Source organism: Athene noctua, chromosome 4, assembly GCF_965140245.1.
Source record: "Athene noctua chromosome 4, bAthNoc1.hap1.1, whole genome shotgun sequence".
Classification (NCBI taxonomy): domain Eukaryota; kingdom Metazoa; phylum Chordata; class Aves; order Strigiformes; family Strigidae; genus Athene; species Athene noctua.
Genome location: NC_134040.1, coordinates 19,645,959 through 19,670,912, shown reverse-complemented (window position 1 = coordinate 19,670,912; position 24,954 = coordinate 19,645,959). Strand labels below are relative to the sequence as shown.

The window sequence follows — 24,954 nt, the reverse complement described above, 5'->3', positions numbered from 1 at the left end:
ATCCATGAAGACAGTGAAATGACTTATTTTAATGAGAAGACTAAAATATCTTTTCCGCATTAGCATCTGCTTATTGTCACTGCTCCTTAACCCCTTGGTACTGGCAGTCACCACACATCCCATTGCCAGGAGTAGATGCATGCCAGGAAAGCCTTACTGCTGGCATCAGAAAGATTATTTCTGGAGTTCTAAAGATGATATAACACTGGTGTGTCATTTCAAACTGTAAAATAGCTATCAAATACAAAGGCAATAGGAAAACACTAAGGCTTCTACTTTTTATTGTCAGCATGCAAAAATTAAATTAAGACTCCCAAGGTGACTTGTTTATTTATATCTTGTACCATCTTATGCCATCCAGATGGGCTCCTCAAAAAAAACCCAACCACCAGTATTACTCACATCCCCTCATTGGCCAGCTAATGGTGGTAAAATGTCCCGTGAGCCTTAGGTCATTCCTTGACATAACACAGAAGTCAGTGCAAACCTCATGGTACTACAGCCAGCCATTAACTTGCAGTTGCAACAGGCCAAGAAGGATCCATTATTTGCTCAGCTTCACAGTCCACTGAAACACTTAGCCTCTTGTCTGTATTTTCCTGGTCTTAAATTTAACAGTTCAGAGCAAAGAAGTCAGCAGTACCCATGATCATAATTTTTTCCTCTTTAGTGAATTCCAGAAGCCTTGATAAGTAACCCTGCTTTGAATGCATTTCAGAAATCTGGGACTTTGTGATGGCTGGACATTCATCATCAGTAAATATGGTCCTGATAAACCCATCTCAGGTAAAGGACAGGTACCCTTTAGTTGCTTTTTGATCTGCTACAGAATTTGTAGAGGTTCTACCAATCTGAGTTCAGAGCTATAGACACAAGTCCACACTGTTTTCTCCAAATATCTTATTGTAACTATGTCAGGCTTTAGCATGAACTTTTATCACATTATAAGCTAACTTGTAAGCTCTGGTACCGATGCTGGGGCTATACCTTTTTCATAACCACACATAGCAACAACATAAGGCTCATCAATAGTGATCACTCAGTCTCCAAATGCTCTGAAGCAATACTTTGCATGAGTATCAAAGGTCTCAATGATCTTTTCAGATCTCCAGACACCTTCATCTTCTAAGGACTGAGGTAAGCCAAAGTGATACAGGGAACAGGATATCATTTGCCGGGTTATTAATGATTTTGCTGTAATAATTGACTCCTGAAAATATTAAAAGAAACAAAAAAGGGTTAACTTAATAACTTTATTACATTTTAACACATGAAGAAACCTCACTGCACATTTTCTCTGTTATGATATGCAAATATTTCCTCTCAACTGCATACCGACTACTGTTACAAGACCCCAGAGTTGGCAAAAAATGCTCAGTACACAAAATCTTCCAACCAGCCAGATAAAATGAAATGAGGATGCAAATTTTCAAAATAGATCAATGGACAGCAACTTCCTAGAAGTATAATTCTGATGGGTGCTGGTCACATGAAAGCATAATCCTTTCATTTAAATGCCTGAATGGCAGTCTGGCTGCGTGTACAAGACACAAGTGTGTTGGAATAATCCTGACACTTGAGAGCCTGACAGGTAGATTTGTTCTAATGAAAGTATTTCTCTCCTTGATAACTGTGTCTTTTAAAAAGTTTAGTGACGCACTCAGCAAGGTAACTAAGCTGATCTTTTATGATTTGAACTTGGATAGATGGGTGAGCTGTTTCCTCTAGACTGTTCCATTCTTCATCACTGTCCGCACCAGCATCATGACAAAGAAGAAACTGTCAATGCATTCAATATTTTGCAATGGTGAGAATTCAATGGTTCCCTCATTAGATCTATATGACCTTTCCATTGGGCTCTACTAGATTTTAGATGGAGTTTAGGGCACTGGTGTCTTCAGCCACAAACTCTAATAGCTTGGCAATAGTTTATCCAAGAATCCAACTCTCTTCCTTTTATACTGTCACTGCTGCAGACTGTTTAGTCCCTCTTGCTGCAAGAAGGAATTAGCTCACCTCTCCAAAAGCTCATGACTTCCAACCTTGCTTGTCCCCCTTTGATAAGACAGAGATCAACTTTAATTTCCTGGATGTGTTGTTAAAGCTGGACAGTACTGGGGATGTATTTCTAGAGGCTTAAAATGAATTCACCTTCTGTTCAGATTTAGCAGTGGCTGACATGAATATGTTTCCTAAAGGACTATTTTTATGCTGCTGAGAGGTCACTGTAAGTTTAAATATCAGGATACCTTAAGCTCTCATATAGGTATTTTTAATTTTGCTTACATCCAAACACAACTGAATTGCTTTTAAGCCTTCTGAAAACACTAGATATTGCAAAACACATCATAAGCTCTGGTTCAAAGAGTATCAATTAGCTTGCTCTTTTACTTGAACTATCTGGTTGAGTGCGGTAATTGGAAAAGACCAACAGTGGCCTTGAATTATTATTTGCTAAGCTAAGAGGCTCCAGCCAGCAATAGGTCTCCATTGTGCTGGTGGAATGTAGAAATCAGTCAGCCTTTACTTCAGAGACTTGGGCTAAATATACCAAACTGCTTAAGAATCTCAGAAACGTAATATTCATTAAAATTTCATGGGTCTTATACTACCACATATACTAATAAGACATAGGTGCTTATGAAATGCCTTATCCCAAGGCCTTGCTGTGTTGAAACCTAGAACTGAGAAAGGTCTAAAGTTGAAAACACAGCAGAAAGGAGGAGGAAGAAGAGTAAGTTGCAAAGCTTAACAAAATATATGCTTAGGAGGTTAAGTATGGCTTAGGTTATTATTCTTACCAGTTTCAGAACCAGAGATTTGATTTAATCCAAACCAAGAAACCTGTTCATTAGTAAATATGTCTCTATGGTACTGTACAATATGTTCCCTGGTATTTTCAGTCTCAGCTTTCTGTGTATTGATATTTTTAAATGCCAACAGAGAAGCCCACTTCTTCTGAAAAAGACAGTATTAGACTTCAGATTATCCTAATTTCCAATGACTGATCACAAGGATTTCTATCAAGTGCCTTTTTAAGACATTTACAGCAGCAATCAATTATGAATCCCAGATTTAGACAGTGCCATCTCTTAAACAAACTGGTGCATACACATCCTTTAGCACAGCAAGACTCAATAAGTTTACAAAGTATTTCACAATAAATCTCACAGGTAGTCTGCTTTTCCTTCTGAATGCAGCACCAGAAAAACACATTAAGTTCTGAGGAGATATGTGCCTGTCCCTGAGAAGGCATCTATGTCAAAGAGGAAAGAATCTAACAGAATTCTAAACTTTGTAAAGCAAATTCTTGCAATTTGCAGGAGCAATTAGGAGCAAATACAGTTTGTTACTGTCACTTTAGTACAGGGATCTGTTTGACTTCAGTGGAACTGTGTATGTGTTAACTGCTGGTGGGACTACAAGATTTACTACATAGACTGGGAAAAAAAAAAACTTTCCTCGTAGAGGATCCTGTTCTACTATACTGAGAGTAATGCTTGCCTAGAAGACACTGGAGTTTCTTATTCTAATTTTCAGATACTAAATTTCTTAGTACAATTTATAACTTTTAAGTGCAATCAGCTATCATTCATTTTTTTACATCTCAACACCAAACTTGGAAAAGATTTATGCTTTGTGTTAGGAAATGAAGAGAAATAGAACTGCAACTGCATCCCTGAAAAATGTAAATGTCAAGTCAAATTTCCAGATTGTCTCATACCTTCCAGAGCAGCCCGATTTATCTGTATCTGTGGGTCAGATAGAAACAGAAATACAGAAGAAAACATTCTGAGAAAGTGTGCATATAAAGGTTTTGTGGAGACACACCAAAATTTAGGGATTACAGACATTAAGGAGCATTTTGTCACTAGAAAGTGAAGGATTGTTCTTTTCTCCTTTCTGCCACCTTCTCTCCCCATCCTGATTCCCAACCTTCATGCTGAAGTGAGGCACAACAGCAACCCCCCCCCGCCCCAGACTCAGTATCCCCACATCTACTTCTGCCTCCCTCCACGCTGACACCTGGTGTTTAACAGCTAACTTGTTCTCTCAGAGCACCTTCTAGAGTAAAAATAATTGTGCAAAAATACTTTAAAAATAAACTTGGTGTAAATTTTAACCTAAAACCTGACACATCTTAGGAACAATACACCTACAATATCACTGCTTTAAAAGACCTTACCCCCACTGAGTTAGAAACAGAATGCTTTTAAAGGTTTTCAAATGTCCTATGTCTTAGGTGTGAAATTGGTAGTGAATCAGTTGGTGTGAATGATTTTATTTGAAAGGACATTGCTCTAAGCTTTCTAATTCTTCACATGCTCTTTGTAAAAATGTTTATATAGAAGATGATGGCCTTTCCATGCTATGCAGTTACAATTGCTTCAACAGATCACTGCACAAGAGAAGTGAACTCCTGCCTAATGAAAGCTGGCCTAGTTGGAGTTCCTCCAATGCCCTTTCGTTAAATGTAAAGTTCATAATATTAATCAGGCAACTGCTTATACTGAGGATCAAGTGAACATGTTATGAAATTACAGCTGAGTTTTGTCAAAATGTTAGCTTTCCCTACCAAGTGCACTCAGAACGTCTGCTTGCTATCTCCCACTCTGATGTCTAAATAGCAAAGCCCATTCAGTAGGGAGCTCTGTGGGGCTGTACAGTGCCTGCAGCCCCAGCTGAAAGAATATCAATACAGGAAGGAAACCACAAGGACTCAGCCAAATTTAAATTCAACAGACCACAAAAAGCATTCCTAGGGAAGGGAAAGCTGTGCCAGTGAAAGTGGGCTGCATATTGTAAATTTTGGTGGCAAAGGAAAGGCTTTCATTCAAGACTCTCCGGGATGCTGGCCTGGTTTTTGTTGTCATGCTCTGCAGGGGAAAATGGCTGGTTGGACTGCTTACAACAGATTCACCAGCCTCCCTTTCTGAATTCTTGAAACAAGGGCTCCTCCACTCTCTGGTGAAAACCGTAATCTGCAGGATACAGAGGACAGGCTGCTGCCTATTGAACAGCCAAACTCTACATGAGCAAAATTCTGAAGAAGAATATTGCTTCTGCTGATATCTTCCTAATACAGATCAGCATAAACTGAAGAATATTTATCTAAGAAATCCTTTCCCTTTGTAGTCTTCCATCTTAGCAATCTTTAAACCAGGGAAAGAAAAGAATTGCCAAGGCAAACACTGCCCCAGATGTATAAAGATCTATATCTCCTTGGTAGAGCTGAGATTCAGAAGAGTAGGAGATAGAACTGAGATTCAGAGGTTCATCCAAATCTACTTTGCTTTTTTCTTCTTGAAACATTATCTTCCCAGCACACAAGAGACCTCAGCCAAGTCCTTTGACTCTCCCATCCTTTCTGGTTCAGTTTCAGTTGCTTTTATTCTTCACAATTGTCTTTATTTTTTTGTTCTTTCATTCCCTACATTCTGTAGGCAAAGCTGCCATTTCCTATCTTTTCCTAGTGAGTGACCTTAATCTTTCCCCTCAGTCTATACTAATGGAATTAAAATAAACTAATCAGAAGTGTAACAATTTTTATATCTGACTTCTAGCAATCTGACCAGCTTGCTTATGATGTGCTGTATCCCCTTTTGCTTTTACACTGTCTGCTGAGATTGTGAAAACTCTTCAGAGCAGAGACTGTCTTGTGTTTGTCACAGAACTAAACACAGTTCCTAGCTGAGTCTGAAGAATCCCCTCTGATTTGGTAAATATCTGGGAAAAGTGTATCCCTCTTAGTGCAAAATAGTTGATGTGAAGTTCAGTACATCAGAGTATACTGATAAACTATCTAAATGCATATGGCAAATAAGATACTTGTGTATTGTAAGCCATCCAAAAATATCCTCATGGCTAAGATCCCTGTAAGTATAAACATTCTGATAAAGCAAAATGATTCAGAGTTACAATTTAAAAAACTGGAGTAAGCAAAAAGATACATAGGAAACATAATACTAATCCTATCCCAAAAGGCTGTGCTATCCAAGGGGATCTAGAATATTAATTAGTAAGTTGTTGCAAACCTATAAAAAATCATCCCATAATTACTCTGAAAAAAGTTTCAATTTCAAAGCTACACTGCAGAATAGCATACTGGATTAATTATGCCAGACTGCAGCAATAACCTTGAATTAAAGCTGCAACCTTCTATTTTTAAGAAACAATTGCCTTTCTGGTTGATGAAACCTGTCGTCCCATCAGGTAACAGACGTGACCAGGAAAGAGAAAAGCGATAATGAGTCAATCCAAGCTGTTTGATACATTTCAAATCTTCCTCCCACAGAGTGTAGCTGCCACAAGCTACATCACCAGTCTGGTTCTTGAAAACTCGATCTCCTCCCTGATGGGTGAATGTGTCCCAGACATTAGGGCCCTTTCCATCTGCATTCCAGCCTTCTGCTTGAAAAACAAAACTTGGTCGTTACACTTTTGACATCAAAAGACATATGTTGAATGTAAATATTTACCACAAAGTAGGCACAAACCTGTGAGAATCCTATGAGCAAAATGAGCAGTATTCCCTCCCCAATCCTTATATCATTTAAAGTAACTAGGAACTTTCAATCATTGGTATGTGTTTGCAGTAGGTTTTGCATTTATTCATATTTTTCTTGCTGCTAATTATTTAAAAGTCCTGTTTTAAAATGCATTCAGAGTTCTGAAACTCTTCACACTTCCTTAGCCAAAAATTAGATGTTTGCAACTCTTGAGATATTACAGGTTTTCACAAAGGGCATTTTCTAATGCAACTTCCATCCATAAATGTAAAAGATCGGTCCATATCAAAGAAAACCATTAGGGTATGAGAAATACACCCAACAAATAGGCACTTATGGCTTTCTGGATGTCCTTTGAAAATCCTGACAGTCTGTTAAAAAGAAAGGAATGCCATTATGAGCCATGGCCCTAGGCATATACAAGATGAATTAATAACACAGCTCTGCAAAACTTCTGCCTTTTGCTTAGCCAAACATTCACAGAAATGAATTCTGAATGCTCAAAATCCCTGCACCATTTTCTTCACTTTTATAGTTTTGGGAAATTTCTTTGCAATTCCAAAATTGAGATAGAATGATTATCTTTAAAATACTCCAAATTTAGCCATTTGAGATAACACAGTACTAACATCACATAGTATTTAAAACAAATAAATGCACCTTTCTTCATGACAAGCTTCTTTGTCTTTTCAGAGCAATGCTGTAGCAGAAGCAAACATTTAATTTTTAATGTGGAGAGTTCTGTAAACTTACACCCCTGCAAAGTGTGATTTTATCATAAAATTCCAAATAACCCCAAAATGGCCAACCTCATTTACCAGCAAGATTTTTCAGAGCCCCAGCGAATGCACTGTTCCAGGGTTACTCTTTAAAAACTAAAATGACATTGCGTGTTAAAATCATGTATAAATTAAATATCAGTTGGGTTGTAAGATTAATAACTATATAATAGCTACATATCAATCCTCAATAAAAGTGTTTTAATAATCAATTAGTATCATAGAAATTAGAGATGGAAAACTATTAGGAGGTCATTGAGTCCATCCCCTGCCAACGCAAGATTGCTCCCTTAAGTATATTCAGTACTTAATATACATCTGTCTTATTAAATCTAAGTTTAATGCAAGGTTAAGCATATTGAAGACACTTAATTTAAAGCATTACTAAAATCTGTAATATCACTTCTATAACCTAGCTTTTCAAAGATCATTGTCACATTTCATGTTCTTTACAGAATTTTATTGCAGCACACGAACACTGATACATCTACATTTGGTTGGCTAGTAAATTAAACTCTTATATGGGACAACCTTCAGCGTAGGTCAAATTTTAGATCCAGACAGTCTAAGTTTCTCTTAATCTCAGATTTTATCACAGACTTTGTGCTCTGTTTGTCTGGTCCTTGAAAAAATACAGTACTAAAAGTTTTCTGTATCTTGCTTCTGATTTCAAATATGCCTGCTGAAATAGTCATTTTAGAGGAGTGCAGGAAATAACAAATAACAGTAATTCTTTTGTGGTACCTAGAATTTAGAAGCCTTTAAGAGCAGGCTTCATGAACCATATTGACATGATATAGATCTTTTTTTACTACCGTATGAGTGAAGGGAAACCTTAAGCTTCCACAACAGGCACCTAACACACCTTCATTTAAGAATCAGCAGCTAGAGCAGATGCTGAATGATTTCTTTTTTGTCTGCCTTCCTCCAGCAAAGGAGGTGGGAGGGAGCATCTGATTTTCAGCAGAGTATGACAGTACTACTCCAGTGGTCATTAGCCACTATAAAGCCCTGGCTGGGGCTGTAGCAAACAGATCCACTTTCAAGCATTCCTCATGCTGTTTAAGGAGCCTCTCTGTACACTGTAGAGTATCTGACCTAGCTAAATAAAGTGTAGGAAGCAATCTAGCCAAGGCAGCAGAAAGCTCCACATACACTAATGTATCCTGCTGAGCCACAATTAGTTTGCACAGAGCTCTGCTCTGCTTCAGTGAACTGAGCTTGCACCTCCAAGCTTGCTCAGAAACCTCCACACTACACAGCACTTCATAGTGTAGACATATCCTGAGGTTTAGCGAGCTTTCGCACCAGGAAAGAACAGTGATGAGGAACTGATTTTACATTTCAAACACATAGGTGAGACATAGCTACCAAATCAACCACACAACATGTCATCAAATGATTAACATAAATTATCATGAAACGTGATGCATGTTCCCCATTCTCTGCAGTTATTACAATGGACTAAGATAGAATGTTTTTCTGCTGAAGTGAAGCTAGTGAAGTAGGAATATTACTGATCAGAGTATTTAAGTTTTCACGTACTTTTCCAAGTTAGCTATTCTTCTAATTCAGTTGTGCTTTCACCTTTGGCTTGGTCTCTGTCCAAAAGGTGACATTTTTTTTTGAATTAATGCAGTTCAACTATTTGGCATATGAAAGAAGTGAAGAAAACCACTTTTACCATTACAATAATTTTTTGCAACTTTTCCCCCTCTTTCTCTCTAAAAAAAAAATAAATCAAGCAGAGAGTTGAAATTTAGCATAGAAATGGCCCTCAGTAAGAAGAAGTGCTTTTGAGTGTTCTGGTGCAAATTGATTTTGATTTGACTGAGTCATGAACCTTTGAAATCTGCACTTTGAGCATGCAGAGTACAATTGGTATGATTTTTTAGCACTTTGAAATATAGAGTGAAGAAGTTTGTGCTGTGCATAAATACATAGCTGACAGTAAAAAATAAAGTAGCCTGTCAGCCCTCGCCTCATCCACTGTGTATCTTGTGATATGTGCAGCAACTGAGTTTGGACTCTACAAGAACTATTGCTTCAATCATGCTGCCTCCAAGTTGGAAGCTGCACAGCTTCCAAAGCTTTCAAGAGGAGGAATTCCCTGCTGAGTTTCTTACTTCTGCAGGAAAAGGGTCATCTGAGTAGTGTCTAGACCACATTATAGATTTTTTTTTTTTTACATTTCTCCCACTCAGAAGCCTTAGGAAAGCTCATTAAAAGTACATTAAGAGAACATTACAGTTGCACATCTAGCCACTCAAAAGATGGGAAATTATAGTGTCATTCTACACGCACACACAATTCACATTTTAAAAGTTAGTTAGTAGAGCTATGTGCATTGCAGGACTTCAGTTAGAATCTGGCCCAGAATATTGATTCCCCGGGAACAGTGAGCTGTTCAGTCTATTAGGTAGAGCTAACTGAGCTTGTTAAAAGGTACCAAGCATGGGCAAGTACTCTTACTTTCAGCAATAACCAAGAACTAAAGGCTACATCCTCAAAGACAATTTTAGATCTACAACTCCCATTTAGTACTGAAATCAATGGGAGTTAAGTGCCTGTATGCTGCAGGGTATAATATGAGAAAATCAGATCTATATGTATCTTAAAGGTCTCTAAACACACATTCATGAAGGGATAAACTTGGCGGGGGCGGTATGGCTGTAGGTGTCTTTGTACCTTATGGGTTTACATTCCCTAATCTGCCACATATTTTCATATTACACTGGGAAAATCGCTTTATCAGCACCTTCATCCAGTTGGGAACAAGATACATGTCCCTGAGGAGGGCCTCCAGAAGTCTAACCATTAATCTTTCAGTTCACTATTTTTCATATTCTTTGGAGATTAATTCCTAACTGAGGACCACTTGTGAGTACTAATGTCTGGTGAGGTAGTTCTCCCATCCAGTTTTGGAACAGCTGATAGTTTTCTACTTATATGAGCTCTAGAGAAAGGAAATAAGAACTAGTTGGAAAATTACTTATATCTGCTTTTTTCCTCCCACTCTCAATAGCTAGTGAAAGGTTCATCCTCCTTTTCCATTACCTAGCCATATTTCTGAGATTTGAAACATCTTTTACCCTCCTTTTACTGCTCAGATCAGAAGTGCTACATCGATTTGGATCAGATGTAGCATCTATGTAACAAGGCAAGATCAAACACTCTCCTTCCTGGATCCAGACTTCTTGTTCACTTAAAACTTCCTTAACACTTTGGCAGCTAAAAATTGACACCTTCAATTTGATATGCTGCTGTTGCTGCACCCCAAGCAAATCCAACTGGAAAAGCAATATCCTCTGGCACCGTCTGCAGAGGACAGGTGAATACACAGCATTATGCAATTCTATGGAGATGTGGGCTTCATTTGCAGACAACGGTATCTGGCTCGATCACTCTTCCACTTGTTACAAGCAGATTCTATACTGAAGACAAAAATAAACCCTGTGCAGCTTCACACACTGAAGGGTAAGCCATGCACTTTGCATATCTCAGGATTAAAGTGGAGAGGTTCAGTCAGTTAACAGTGAAAGTGGAAAAGGCAGCAGTGGAAAAGCCTAGTGTGGTCACGGTAAAAGGCTCCACCTAGTATAAAGCATTAATAAGCAGAACAGATGCCTGTTCCCCTTTCCTTCTCCCTCACCTCCCACTTCCCAACCGAAGGACTTTGTGGACCCTCTACTCAACATAAATCCTTTAGCCACCAGGCAAATAGTAATTTCCACACTTTTCATTAAGCTTCAAAAACCAGCAGCACCTCTTCTTTTCTGGTATCAGATTTATATTTTTTTCTCTCCCAACACCAAAACAACTTGCCTGCAGTAGGTGAGAAAGGATGTTTTAGCCATAACATGTTTAGCAGTGGAAACCAATGAGCAGAAGAGGAAGATTTGTATATGAGTACAGACAGAACAGCTATCTTTTTCCTTCTTTAAAATCCCATGGATGCTCATTTTTTTCTAGCAATGACAACCTTATGGCATGTGTTCTAGAATCAGCATCTGCAAAACAGCCCTCAGGTCTCTTCCTCTACCTTCTGTCCATGCAGTTTGTTCTCTCCTGTCAGCAGGCTGAGAAGGGAGCAGCAGCAGGGGGACAAGTCAGGGTAAGGCTGTAACAAGTGGGATGGGCTGCAAGTAGTTTACTGTCCTTTCCCATAAAATTTCAACACCTGGCACACTAGATGGCACTACTGTAATTTTATGGGGGGCTTACAGGAGTTTTTCCCCCATTTATTATAATACTATATCCACATTGCTTTTGCCAAGGTCAGCATCTTCTAATATTGGACTGCTAGGCAATAATGTATGACCACTACTATTTTTTCTTCTTTACTCTTCTTGCACCTTTTCGATTTTGAAATAATTCTGGGTGAGGACCTGCTCCTGCAAAGCGTTATACATGTAAGTGATATTATCTTTGATAATAAAAATAAGGCAAACTTCAAGATACACAGAAAAGCCCCTAATACAGTTAATGCACATACTTTCACCAGAAATATACATGATGAAAGAGTCAAATTCTTAGGAAAAAAAATCCTTTGTAGAGATGTAGAGAGGCTGATTTAATTCCAAAGTGCACATTGCAGAACCAGACAGTGCAGATGCAATGCAAAATAAAGCAGGCTTTCACAGCAGGCATGCATTTCCTCAAGTGTCTTTCAAAGGAGAGGTAAAAGCCCCTTGAATACAAAGGAACAAAGGGGGAAATGAGGCACAACATACCAACTTGTTCCCACAACACACGCTGACACATGGTCTAGGCAAACATATGTATCCTTTATGTGTTTTATACAGATGACCAAAAATTGATGCAGTGAACTAGTTAATGTTGTCTGGTTGAAGCAGCCTCCTCAGGTTTTCATTTGCAAGAAGGTAAGCATTGGACAGTTAACAGCAAAACTCATCAGGGACACCTTAAATCATGATTAATAGGTATTAATGAACCAGAGTAATAATGCATATTTTTTACATCATTAAATGTTATTGGTAGGTACCTTTGAAAATGTAAGTAACATTAAATCTTCTCCCAGAAAATCATACAATTCAATTTCACAAGAGATATAATAAATATGTAACTCAATAATAGGGGGAGATGGGCAGGCAGGAGATAGTAGCAATAAAAACCCAATAAAAAGTTTTATAAAAATGCTTAACCATAAAAACAAGACTAAAAAGTGTCACTGCTGATTCCCTAGCAGGAATCAACAGAGACAGAGATGGGTTTTAGAAGAGATTGAGTAGGAGGAAAATATTCCATAAGCAGTCTGGGGAAGAGTGAACAAAATTTGCCTCAGAGGTTAAGGCAGTTTCACAGTAATGAGATAGCAGGCCATGCCAGATAAGTAGGCAGATACTGAAAGATGCAGAGCTTCAAAATTCAGAGAAGCTGAGTTTATAGCAACTAATCTCAAACACTTCTGGCAACCCAATTTCTAGATTTGTGACCTCAATTCTGGTTGTATTTCTGGACTCATGAACCCACTCCTTGTTGCAGTAGCGGGACTTGCAACTCTATTTCCATTAGATCCACTGCATGTCATGGTCCCTAGAAGACCTGCCTTCTTACTCTGATAATTTTCCCCACATCTAGCAAAAAAACTGACCCCAGACTGAATTTCAGTATTTTACTGTCCCATTTTGTTCAACACATTTAAGTATAAAACTGTAATGGATCTCAGTTCTATCTAGAGGCAAATTTTTTCCAGACTAGGTTTAGGATTTTTATATTTGCACTGACACAGATTATATGTAACTAAATGAGCTCAAGTATTCCCAGGAAAAATCAAGCAGTTCTTGGATATCCAAATGTATTTGGACAAAGATATTTTTGGCAAGTCAATAAAGACCATGAGTAATTGGCTCTGATGCTAAGGGTTGGCAACCTGACTTTATAAAATGCTAAGTATTATATTAAGGTGAAGGATGAACAGCCTTTTGTGTCAGGCCCTTAAATCATGTGGGATTAATTATTATCAGAGGAATTGTATCTTGTCAAAATGAATTTTTCCTGACTTCATCGATGTTTCCTAATGACATATTATAAATATTTTAATAGTATTTACTACAGAATTTAGAAATTAAACTTTGAAGTAGCTGTGAAAATTAAAATCTAGTTCCTGAAATTTTACACTGTGCAGGAAAAGAAGAATATAGCTGCTTTGGAAGCAAGACTGTATGTTTCTGAAAGAGCCAAAGATAGAAGTTCACATTCTGTGAGTTGTCTTTGTAATTGCTACCCATAAATTTAGCTTCCCTCCCCGGCAACATAATGAAACAGATATTGAGAAAACAAATTTACTAAAACACTTTGAAGTCTGCCAGACAAACTTGATTTTTTAATAGTAATGCAAAATTAACGAATAAAGAGCAGAAGCTATACTGTCACATGTCTGGATTTTAGCAGTATTCTGTTTTCTTTAGGATATTTTAGCACTGAGCTTAAGGTGTTCTCAATTAAGTTATGGAGACAGTTTTTCACCTTACACTGTGGCTGCAGTAGAGGACTCCTAACTTTGATCTTCTAAATTGAGCCTTAATTAGAAGTCTCTGCTGGATTGTTGATTAGCCTTTCTTCTCCCATCTCCAATGTGTCAAAATTCTGTTCCCAAACTTAAATCAAATTGGAAATGAACTATCATGTTGGCTGAAATGAAGGGTGATGACAAACAATGAAGGGTAATGATAAACAATAACTTTGAAGGGAGGCATTTAGTGCAGTACACAAAGATTAGCATTACTTCTGATCTCATTTAATAGCTTCAATAATGAGCTGGAAGAGGGAGTAAATGGTACATTAATGAACTCTGCAGATCTATTAAACTAGGAGGAGCTGAGCACACTGCTGAAAATGGAGAAATAATACAAGGGGTCATGGGAAGATTAGAAACACAGGCAGAATATTGCAATGAGATTCAGTTTAGAAAACAAGAATAATATTTGGGTAAAAAATCAACAGATGGTAACAGGTAACAATCTGGAGAGCTGTAATGCTGGAAGAGATTTAAAATTAAGAACATCAGGAAAACTAGGCAAGAATCTGAAGCTGAGCAGCAGAGAAAAACAGTGAAATTTGGGCAAAACTGTTAAAGAATAAGCAAAGAAGTAATGACTCATCTTAAAGCAGCTCTACAACCATCAGTTCTCTTCTGCATTTAGTTTGGGCACAGGAAAAACAGACTGTCAGTCAGATGGTTAGAGATTTTGCAACTATGGAATTTTTCCTGGAAGAAAAATTCGAAGTAAGCTATCCGTTTAACAAACAGTGTTGTCCTTCATGAAGTGAATGACATAACAGTGAGCCACTAGCTAAAAGACCATAAAAGAGCATGAAACAGAAGAAATAACATATTTTCCCACTGCTTCTGGTAATTGCATCATGCAGCTTGAATTTTTTGGTATTGCTGAGGAAATTGTCGATGTAATGCCAGCTGCCATGAGCTTTCCAATACCAGATATATGTGCACAATATCCTGGAGAGTTAAAGCTAGTTGTGAGCAAGTTAATACCAGTTGAGGGGCTCACACAAATTAATCTTGCTGGGGATAACTCTACACGAGCTATAGTGGATGCCCAACTAGTCTTTCATCACTCCTTGTACCAGAAACAGTTTTGGCAATTCCGCACGGCACTGCATTAAGATGTATAGTACGTATGCAAAGTGATTTTCTGTATTGGTCATCAGTCTTCAGAAGTCCTTGGTAGCTCTTGGCTGTTGAAGGTATTGTCCTTTATTGCTGAGTGCCTCCATACAGTATTTTTAACCGGACTTGGCCATTCAGGAGTTTGTCACTGTCACCGCATTGTGACCCAACACTGACTGTGCAGAGTGCAGGGCGTTGATGCACAGCTTAAAATTTGCACACTTCAGTAGAAAACCTGGCAAAAGCCCTTTCATGTAAAAACATACATTTGGATATCCATTTATATCTCAGCATGTCCTGTCATTCCACGCTTCTGGATTATTCACCTTCTAGGTGAACAAGCTTAAAAACAATGAGCCATCATGCAAAAATGTCAGGATAAAAGAAGGAGGTTATATATGTGAAAACCAACACAAAAAGTAGCAGAAGCATAGAGAGATCCCCTGGTCCCTTGTGAATGCAACTTGTTTGCTGAGGCAGCACCCCTCCACTGATGTTTCAGGAAGAGCTGCCTACGTTTTCCAGAAATTGAGAGTTTCAAGATATTTGTAGAGCTACCTACTGGCAAACTTGCTTGATATGATTTTGCCAGGAAAGTATCTGCTGTACCTAATCAGATTGACTGCAACTGGTTAGAATGACACATCTGAATTATTTTAAACTAAACATTTTTAAAATAGAAGGCAAAGAAATCTTACACTTGTATGAAAGCAGTATAGTGTCCCTATTTATGTCATGAATCTGTACACTATTTCACTACACAGCTGAATTTTCAAAATTATGTACAGGTAATCTTCACTGCACATACCAAGTTGTTCTTTAAACCAGTATGCTCCAATTTTTACAGTATCTACACTTCAAAATCCCACCAATTTATCCAAGGGTTACCTCACTCTGGAACATCATTTAAATTCCCATATGAATACAAATCTAAAGGTCAAATTTGACTCTTTTGAAAATGTGGGCCCAGTAGCTGGTTGTTTTGATGCTTCTGAAAGTTCTCCCTTGTTAACAAATCAGATTTACCCTTAGAAACCTGTCATATCATTTGGGTATTATTCCTGGGAGATTATATACATAATGTCTGTATAATCTCCCACTCTGAGCATTTCCCAGCAGAGCACTGATTTTTTTTTGCTTGCTTCTGACCCTACATGCCATCAAGAAGAAGCTGCCAAAGCAGGGCAGACCTTGTGGAGACTAGAGCCCCCATCCCACGCACATAGCCAGTCTCAGGCTCTGCTGCCATTGCACTCCTAGGAGACAGAGGCATGTGTTCCCGCCACATCACACAGTGGGTAAAAATGTTGCTGTGAAGTCTGAACTCTTACAGGGATGATGAAGCTTTGTCCTCACTGTCTATCAACCCACCACTGAGATCGGTGGAAATCACTAGCCAGCACCAACCAAATTTGACAGAGGACTAACATTTGTGAGAATATATGGTTGAATAAATGGATAGACTGATATTGGTGCTGCAACTGATGGAATGCCTGAAAAGTAGGTGCAACTATAATATTAGGCACCAGAGAATATACTCAAAGGAGACACATTACAGATGCTGATACTGTGGGAAATGCTTCAAGCAAGATGCATAAAACCACAAAAAAACAAAGATCAAAACCTCCAGATAATCCTGGTTTTACAACTGAATGATCACAGAAACACTTTTTTTTTTTTTTTTCCCCAATTCCATTAAGGTTTTCTCACCAAAACACTAATAACCTGGAAAAATTCTTAACGTTTTACTGTTTGTTTTTCCTTTCAAATTTATTTATTTATTTAAACACATACATAGAATAAACAAGGAAAGGATTCTGCTCAGACCAATTTTTATACTAGGGATATATTTACTAGAACAAATTATTTCAACATTTATTTTATGCATCAAGTCCTGTAAAGTTCTACATTTTGTTTTCAGAATTAGCTAGAAATAGTGCAACTAGTTTATATAGCAGTGAAACTGTATCTTTCATTTTCTTTTCTTATAGAAATGCTGTTTCTAATGTCACTGACTATAACTAATGACATTGACTATGACTTTAGTAAATATGCTTGAAAAGCTTCTTCCACCAGTCAGGATTAAGAAATCCCATTATATTAGTTCATTTACATAAAATTCACTTTCCTATATCAGCAATATGGAACTATCTACTATTAAGCAGCAGCACACTATGAGAGACAGTAGCTGATATTACTTTTCAAAAGATTTGTGCTATGCCATTATGCTGTAAATATTTTTTCCTTTTGCAAGAAATACTATTCATTGTACTCTTCATTTTTATCCTGCAAAATATTAGTGAACACTACTGCTTGCACCTGGAAAGGGAGATAAGTAGCACAGCAGTACTTTAATTTGACAAAGTAATCCAAATACCCATTTGTAATTCAGTAAATACAGGTTATTTTTCAAGCAACTTGTGCTGTATATATATATTTTTTGGTCTTCCAAACAGTATTACAGATGTGAAGTGATGTCTCAGGATTATGTTATTCTGGGAATATCACAAAACATGTACCTGACCCTGAAGCTAAACCAATCGAATCAAAAGAAAAAAATCAATACAACTGTTTAACATAGCTCTCTCTTGCTTGATTCAAACACATAAATAAACAAAAAGATTACAGTAGGTATAATGGTGTAGCACTGACCTTTTTATAATCACAAAGGTTGTCTACATAACAAAGAGGTCACGCGGATGAATACGGTATCATCTCATTCAATTTAAGCTCTTTAGATCTTTCCTCATGTTTTAGCTTGGCACAGAGAAAACTGAACATTGCATAGTGTAGATTAAATCATACACATTTTTCCACTTCTGATGAAATACTAAAGAATTTTATAAGCACACAACAAAAAAGGTGGAGTTTCTAGATAAACAAGTCTATTTTTTGATCCAATCCCTTTGTATCTCTCCTAATTGCCTTTTTCGAACTAAACTTGTGAATAGACCTAGTAATGGTTGTTCTATTAAAGATCTTGACTACTGAGTGATCAATATACAGTAGGAGGCACTAGTTAAAGCTGTGAGGATATGAAGGTTGGGTGAACATACATACTGAGCTCTTAGAAATTTTTCTGGCTCCTTACATTCCTTACAGGTCTGTAGAAAAATAGTAGGTGTCTATGTAATTAAAAAAATACATTGTGATATATGACATAGATTGGGATGGGGGACACAATGGCAACCTTTTATTTTCTAGCCTTTGAAAAGCAGATTTTTAAATCACCATTATTTTAGCAGAATAAATATAGCTGCTTATGAAATGCATTTAGAAACTGTCCACTGGTGGTGCTGCTACCCACACCACTTTCTCCTCAGTCTGAATCAAGGCAAGAAGTTGTAGCAATAGAAGACTGTTACCTTTTATGTGGGCTATTACTACAGCTTGTCACTGGTTTCAGTTGTTGCCTTGCCAAAGACTGAGTAACTTTATGTTGAGTTCCAAGTTCTGCAGCAAAGTGTGCTTTACTTATTATCAATTATTTTTATACTCTGCTTCTGGCCTGCATTCCTGATCTTAGTGTCTGGGTTTTTTTAAAACAACCTTTGGCAGCAATAGGAAAATGGGACGGAAAGGTTTGCTTGGCCTCTGAACTCCAGCATGGAGCTGCTCAATCTCTGTAGAAACAGCCCAATCCAGTTAATGAAAAGAAGCTGAGATGCTGAAGCATTCTCAAAGTGGACTGAAACTTTGGCACATTACATAACCAAACTCTGACAAGTTCTTCAGTGAGCTCACGTGAAGTGTGTTTCTTCCAAGGCTTATACTGTGTCCAAATTTTAATTAATCTTAACAGATAGGGAAAGAAGTATCAAATTTTAATTAATCTTAACAGATAGGGAAAGAAGTATGCTGACAAGCATGTGTCATCATTGTCCCAATCCTGATTTGCTCCTTTAGTGTCTGGAGATGCTAAAGCTATCTTGTTTTCTTCCTGCAAAAATCTCATGTTTCAGACACCTCTGATCTATACCAGGACAAATTAGAGGCTGAAAAGAAAAAGGCAGTCAGACTCGTGGTCCAAAACAATGAGGAATAGATGTAACTGTTATTATACATGTTGACTGAAATATTTGCTAAGAATATGTAAGAAAAGAGTCCAGTTCTTACTTTGCCTGAGTCAGGTTAGAACATGCATTTCTCACTAACCAGATGAGTGTCATAAGTAGCATATATTGGCTATCCTGCACTGAATTTATAAATTCCTCTCCTTTTTTTTTTTTTTTTTTTTTTTTTCATTCTAGATAACTTATTGATAAAAAGTGTAACACAATGCTTCATTCTGACAAAATACCTTGGTTCTAATGGATCTGTCCATTTTCAACAGTAAAAGATTTTTAAGAAGTCATAATAATCTCTGCTTTTTAAACCTCACCGTTCCATAATCACTGTTTTCTTCTGCAGCAAAGTGCAGCAGCAAATTCCTTAGGGTGGAATTCCTCAGAGTGCAGTGGAAAAATGCAAATTCTATCACACTTCTGACACGTAGAAAACAAAAAGATCCCCATTATGGATTCTACAAACAAAAGCAATACAAGCTTTCCATTAAAGTCATTGGAAGCTAGATCAGGTCTTTCACCAAAATAAAACATTTAATCAACCTGAATAAAAGGCGAATAAAATGTAACACATAAATGATACCTAAATTTTTTCCTCCAACAAGATGTCTCTTTTCATACAAATGTAACTGATATTCTAAAAGCTATTTTCTCCATCTTCTTTCAAAATGGATGAACTTTCACTATGGCAATGAGATGTTAAACAGGAATTGCAAAAGGGATTGGGATTTTTTCTTTCACTCTCCCTCTCCCAATCAAGATTAGCCAACTCTTCATTAACATATGCTATATATAAGATTTCTAAGGGTTTTTTAAAGACTGTGGGTTCTGCGTTTCTTTTGCAGTTAAAGCACAGTCTTGGATTGATGCCTAGAACAGACTCAAGATGTGTATCTCAGCATGCTCTGTCATGTGCTATTGGTTATAAAGCTTGCAATTGTTATACAGCTAGACTAGTGCTTTAAGCATACCTTTGCATTCAAGGAGAAGGTTTAAACAAAACAAAACCTTTTTTCTCCTAGGAAAGTTTGATAAGAATGTCAGCATGACAAAGCAAGTTGGGAATATTTTCTTAAATAAGATCTTGTGATTAGTATATCCTTTGTTTCTGGCAATACTTCATTATTTGCATGCAATACTTTACAGTCATTAATTTTGCTAGGCATTGGTTTATTCTCTCCCCTATTTAAAGAAATGTAATATTAATTTTTTGAACTTTAAAAAAAAATATTTTTCCCTTGAATGTGCTGAATTTTCCAATGAGTTGAGTTCACAGACGAAACAATGGAAGGAGAACACAATAAGTAGGAAATAACACTGTCCAAAGACAAAGAATCCTTAAAAAAATCAACTGATATCAACCGTTTCCTGCCAAACACAGTAACTATTCCAGTGCAAAATGTTCCAGTGCTGTTATACACAGATCTTTCCCTGTGCCTGAAAAGATGCTATACAGGAGAACACAGTCCCTAGAGAAAAGAGAAATGATTTCTCAAAAGCCATACAAAAGAACAATATCAGGATTAGGAAAACATTTAGATCTTTCATCAGGCAAATGTCCTTTTCAGGGGACAATACCTATCTGTACCTTTTCACATCTACTGCAGAATTATCTGGCACTGAGCACATTTCTGAAGAGTCAGGAAAATGTGCAGTTAGATGTTTTGCTTTATAATATACAATTATAAAAATGGAAAGCTAGAAGCTCTTTTGTTAACTTTAATTGTCTTTCATATTTATGTACATACTGAAAGTAAGTTTACAGTGCTGCTTTGTTCTGGATACCGTGTCTGTAGAAATGCTCAACAGAATATGAAACTTTGTACATTCCTTCAAAAACTGATATACATGGAACTTTATAACTCAAATGTTAAAATGTCAGAAAGAATACCTTAAACTCAAAATCACGTATACCAGCTCTGCCCTTCTGAACATTTCGTATGCAGTAACCGGTACATACTGCTGAGTGGATGCTGAAACATATCTTTTCATCCATAACTTTGCAATAGCAAGTTTTCTGTACTAAATTTACTTTGTATTTCAAAAGTTTAAAAGTTGAATGATTGCCTATTAAAGTCAATACTACAGAATCTCAGCTCCTGTGGAGAAGTAAATCATAAAGTCTTGTGTTCAGTATACAACCAATTCAAAGGTGAACACTGTAATGACATTAGAGATTACCTTTTTATCATTCAAATTTCTCCTGCGAATCTGTAGGGAAAAGAGGTGATTTTTATGAAAGACATAATTATAACTGCTTTTGAAGTGAGTTGTGATCACAATCTACTAAGAGAGTGGAGAAGTATTTGACTGTAAGACTAGAATTTTAACAGATGTGGCAAATTTATATGCAAACAATAGCTTTTTCATTGGACAGCATCAAAACACTGCTATGCTTTTCCATTGTGGATTATCTCAGTCATTATCCAAATAGCACTTGAAAATTTATCCTCTTAATAATTATTAAAACTTAAATACAAACTCTTCTCAAACTATATTTGTGTATATGTAGTGCAGACATTAATCATTATGATAAATGAAGGAGAGTATTTTTGGAAAGCTGGAAATAGCCAAAAAAATGTTTGCCTATTTGAGACTAATTCAGGGAAACCTATGGAGTAAGGCCATTATCCCACTCACAGCATCTCATACCTGTAACCTCCCACGAGTTCACTCATTCCGCTCACTTCTTCTCTTCATGATTCTTTAACCATTGTGGAGTCTCTCCTAGATGCTACTTTCAAAAGTGAAGTCACTGCATCATTAGTGAGAGAAATGTTTGTGTGCACTTCTTCTGAGAGAGGAATCTCCTCAAGAGGAGAGAAAATAACTCAGGTTTCCAAACACTGGCAATCGCATAATTCCATCTGTTTCTTTCCACACATGGACCATACCACTGAAAAAGAAACACAGCTTGGATAATCTGTATAACTCTACCAAATAGGAATAGACTGGTAATAAAGCACTGAAAGAAACATGTCTATACTAAGTGTTCTCCAGGATAAATTTCAAAGTCTTCAGATATGTGTGTTGCTTAAAACCCTATAAGAAAACATCCACAACCCTTCATATAAGAAAAAGCGAACTATTACATGACTTAAGATCACAAAGCTGGATAATTTTTTTTATTTTCCCTAAAAGTTAATAAGTGACCCACAATAAAATTGACCTTTGGTCAATGATCATATCAGAGAAATTTCAGCTATGAAGGTGAAATTTTGACGAAGTCATAAATAACTGAAAAGGACAGAAAGAAAACATTAAGAAAACTATACATGTCACTATGGTCTCCATCTGGAATACCATTGCTACTACTTTTACAATGCCATACAGACAGCAGAGTAAGGTGATCTATGGAACAACAATCCATCATTAATAAAGAGGAAAAATATCATGAAGACTGGAGATGAGACCATGGATCATCCAGAAGACCACCTACTGAAGAAGACAAAGAGGAAATGAAAGTCTGTTTTAGCTAGCTTTGGTTTCTTACTGGACTGACCCTTGAACCACTAAGTCATCAGTTTCCAAATATCCAGTTTTGCTGGCCAATTACTCATCAGAACATGACATGATCAATGATCTCAAAGTTTTTAGCTGGTTGTATTGATCAAATATATAAGCAAAACACAACTGTCAGCTGCTCTGAGTTTATTGCTGATGAAGTTTAAAACAAGATGACGTTTAAAACAATTAATGAATTAATGCTTGAACACAAAAGAAAAAACCCTAACTGATATAAAAGAGTAAAAATGTTTAGTGCTCAATTTATTAATAATTCGCCTTCTAATTGTTTTGGGTTTGTTTTTGTTTTTGTTTTTTTTAATTGCTTGACTGGCAAAATAGAAGTGTGAACTATAATTACCAGCTACTTATAATAACTGATTTTTAAAAAAAATTTCTGTTAATTAGGTCTAAAGTGAAGGAAGTAGCATCACTGAGGCTGCAAAACTCTCTCTGAATTATTGCTGTTAAAAAAATAAATATCATAAAATGCTAATTATTACAAAATGTGAAGGTTGATTACTTTTTGTAAAAAAAGGCAGATGAGCAAATGCTATGAAATGCTGAGGTAGGGCTGGGGCACACAAAGGAATTACAGTAAACTAATGAGCTTCCAGGTGTCGGCTGATCTTGGGTAGCTAACAATATTTGCACTCTTAGCCTCAAGCAAATCTGAAGCAAAATGTTTAGATAAATCTTCAGGGAGAGCACCCTCTCTTAGCAGGATCAGCCCGAAACAAGAGCCAAGTTTGCAACGATGCACCACTTCACAAAGAACAACCTACCTCATTCCTTCTTGTCCTGATCTGAGAATAGGAACGATTTCAAGTTTTAAAGGGAGCAATTTAATTTCCCCCCAACAGCAACAAAATGATCCAAGACTCAATACTATCTCACCTTTTCAGAGGAAGTATCTATAAAACAGGGGCTGCTTTCAGAAAGAGATTTGGATTCAAATCCCATATTGGTCTCACTGGAAAATGTAATTTATGCCTTGCTTAGCCAGGTAAGATGGGGATGCAATCTAGCTGTTAGAAAATAAGGACCCAAGTTAAAGAAAATGTAAGGGGAGAGAATTAAGTGTGAAAAGAACACTGTTTAAAGAAAGGGTGAAACTGAGAGATTAATTTACTGTTAGTTCCATTTTATCTCCTGTAAGTACATTTTTTTAAATTCTTTAAATCAAAGTTCTCCTGCTCTATGCATGTTGCCATTATTTCCCTGGAATTGAAAATGTCTGTTTTGTTCAGCAAGAGCATGTTAGAAATCTTGGGCTATTAAAGGATGGTGCCAATGTTAACTATTATACAAAGGACTAAATCTTAACTAAGTAGTATTAAAAAGTGATTCTATAAACCTTTAGGTTATTGGTACTTCCAAGATTTTTCAAGGAAAAGAAGAGCAATATGAAGGATTAATAGTTAAGGTTATACAAAATCCACTTATTCAGCATGTCTAATTTTAGCTTTAACTAAAGCTGCTAGTGACTATGTGCATTTTGCTTTGGGGCTTTACTTTTGAAGAGAGTGATGAATACATTTTTGAAGGTAAATTTATCTTAACTGAGAGTCTACCTAATGCTCTTTAATTGCCGAAAAAGTGATTTTAATAGCATTTGCATTTAGAAGAGGAAGATCTTCAGCTGTGCATCTTTAAGACCCTAAAATAAGCATTTTATTTTTGCATTTATTTAGTATACCGTTTGACTATAAAACAGGTGAGTTTTATAAACAATACAGTCATCACCATGGGCATTGTTTATGAAGAAAGAATTGTTCTCCTGACAGTACATACCCTATTCAGAAAAGAGCCTAGGAAAATTGGAGCATACTCTGATGATATGAATACAATAACTTGCCAGACTATCTAGAGCACAAATGCTGAGGGTCTTTCCTTGACAAATGCTACCTAAGCAAGGCAGATGCACAGTGTCAGCTCAAGCACCCCAGGCATTTTAAGCCAGAAATATAAACTTGCTAATACTTACAGCTCTTTTACCCAACTCCAAAATCACAAAGGATTAGGTCATTCAACATGAAGTGGATTAGATTAGATATGGTTATGCTCTTAGTTAAAACAAAATTATATGAACACTGTTTCCTGTCTGGTGAAAGTCAGATAAAATCTGACTGCAGCTCAGACTGGTGGGGTAAGGTATGGAGAAAGCAAAGGGGTGGGCATTTGGTGAACCCAGCTTTCATAAGATTGTGAAAATCTTATGGGAGGAGCTACCCTTTATATTACAGAAATTAAGAGCCATGGCATCATTCCACAGTGGATTACAAAGGGCTTTTTCTAGTGGGAAAAGTGGGTAAGCCTGGGAAAATTAGATTATTGATTTATGAGGATGTTATCGCAGCTGGAGGCCCAGGTGAAATTCGGATGAGCGTACCTATGTTAGCACACTGCTATTATTTATATAAACAAGGTAATGTTATGTTAAAATG

At 36.9% G+C, this 24,954-nt stretch overlaps 1 protein-coding gene across 1 annotated transcript; it reads right to left on the bottom strand.

The window, feature by feature from the left end:
• Positions 1-611: 611 nt before the first annotated feature.
• On the bottom strand, positions 612-23,470 carry LOC141959847 (cytosolic beta-glucosidase-like). The gene is given in 9 exon segments (XM_074904136.1): positions 612-846; positions 848-893; positions 896-973; positions 976-1,163; positions 1,165-1,210; positions 6,181-6,408; positions 10,534-10,606; positions 21,185-21,214; positions 23,405-23,470. Coding segments are annotated over 9 exon segments (990 nt in total).
• Positions 23,471-24,954: the final 1,484 nt, after the last annotated feature.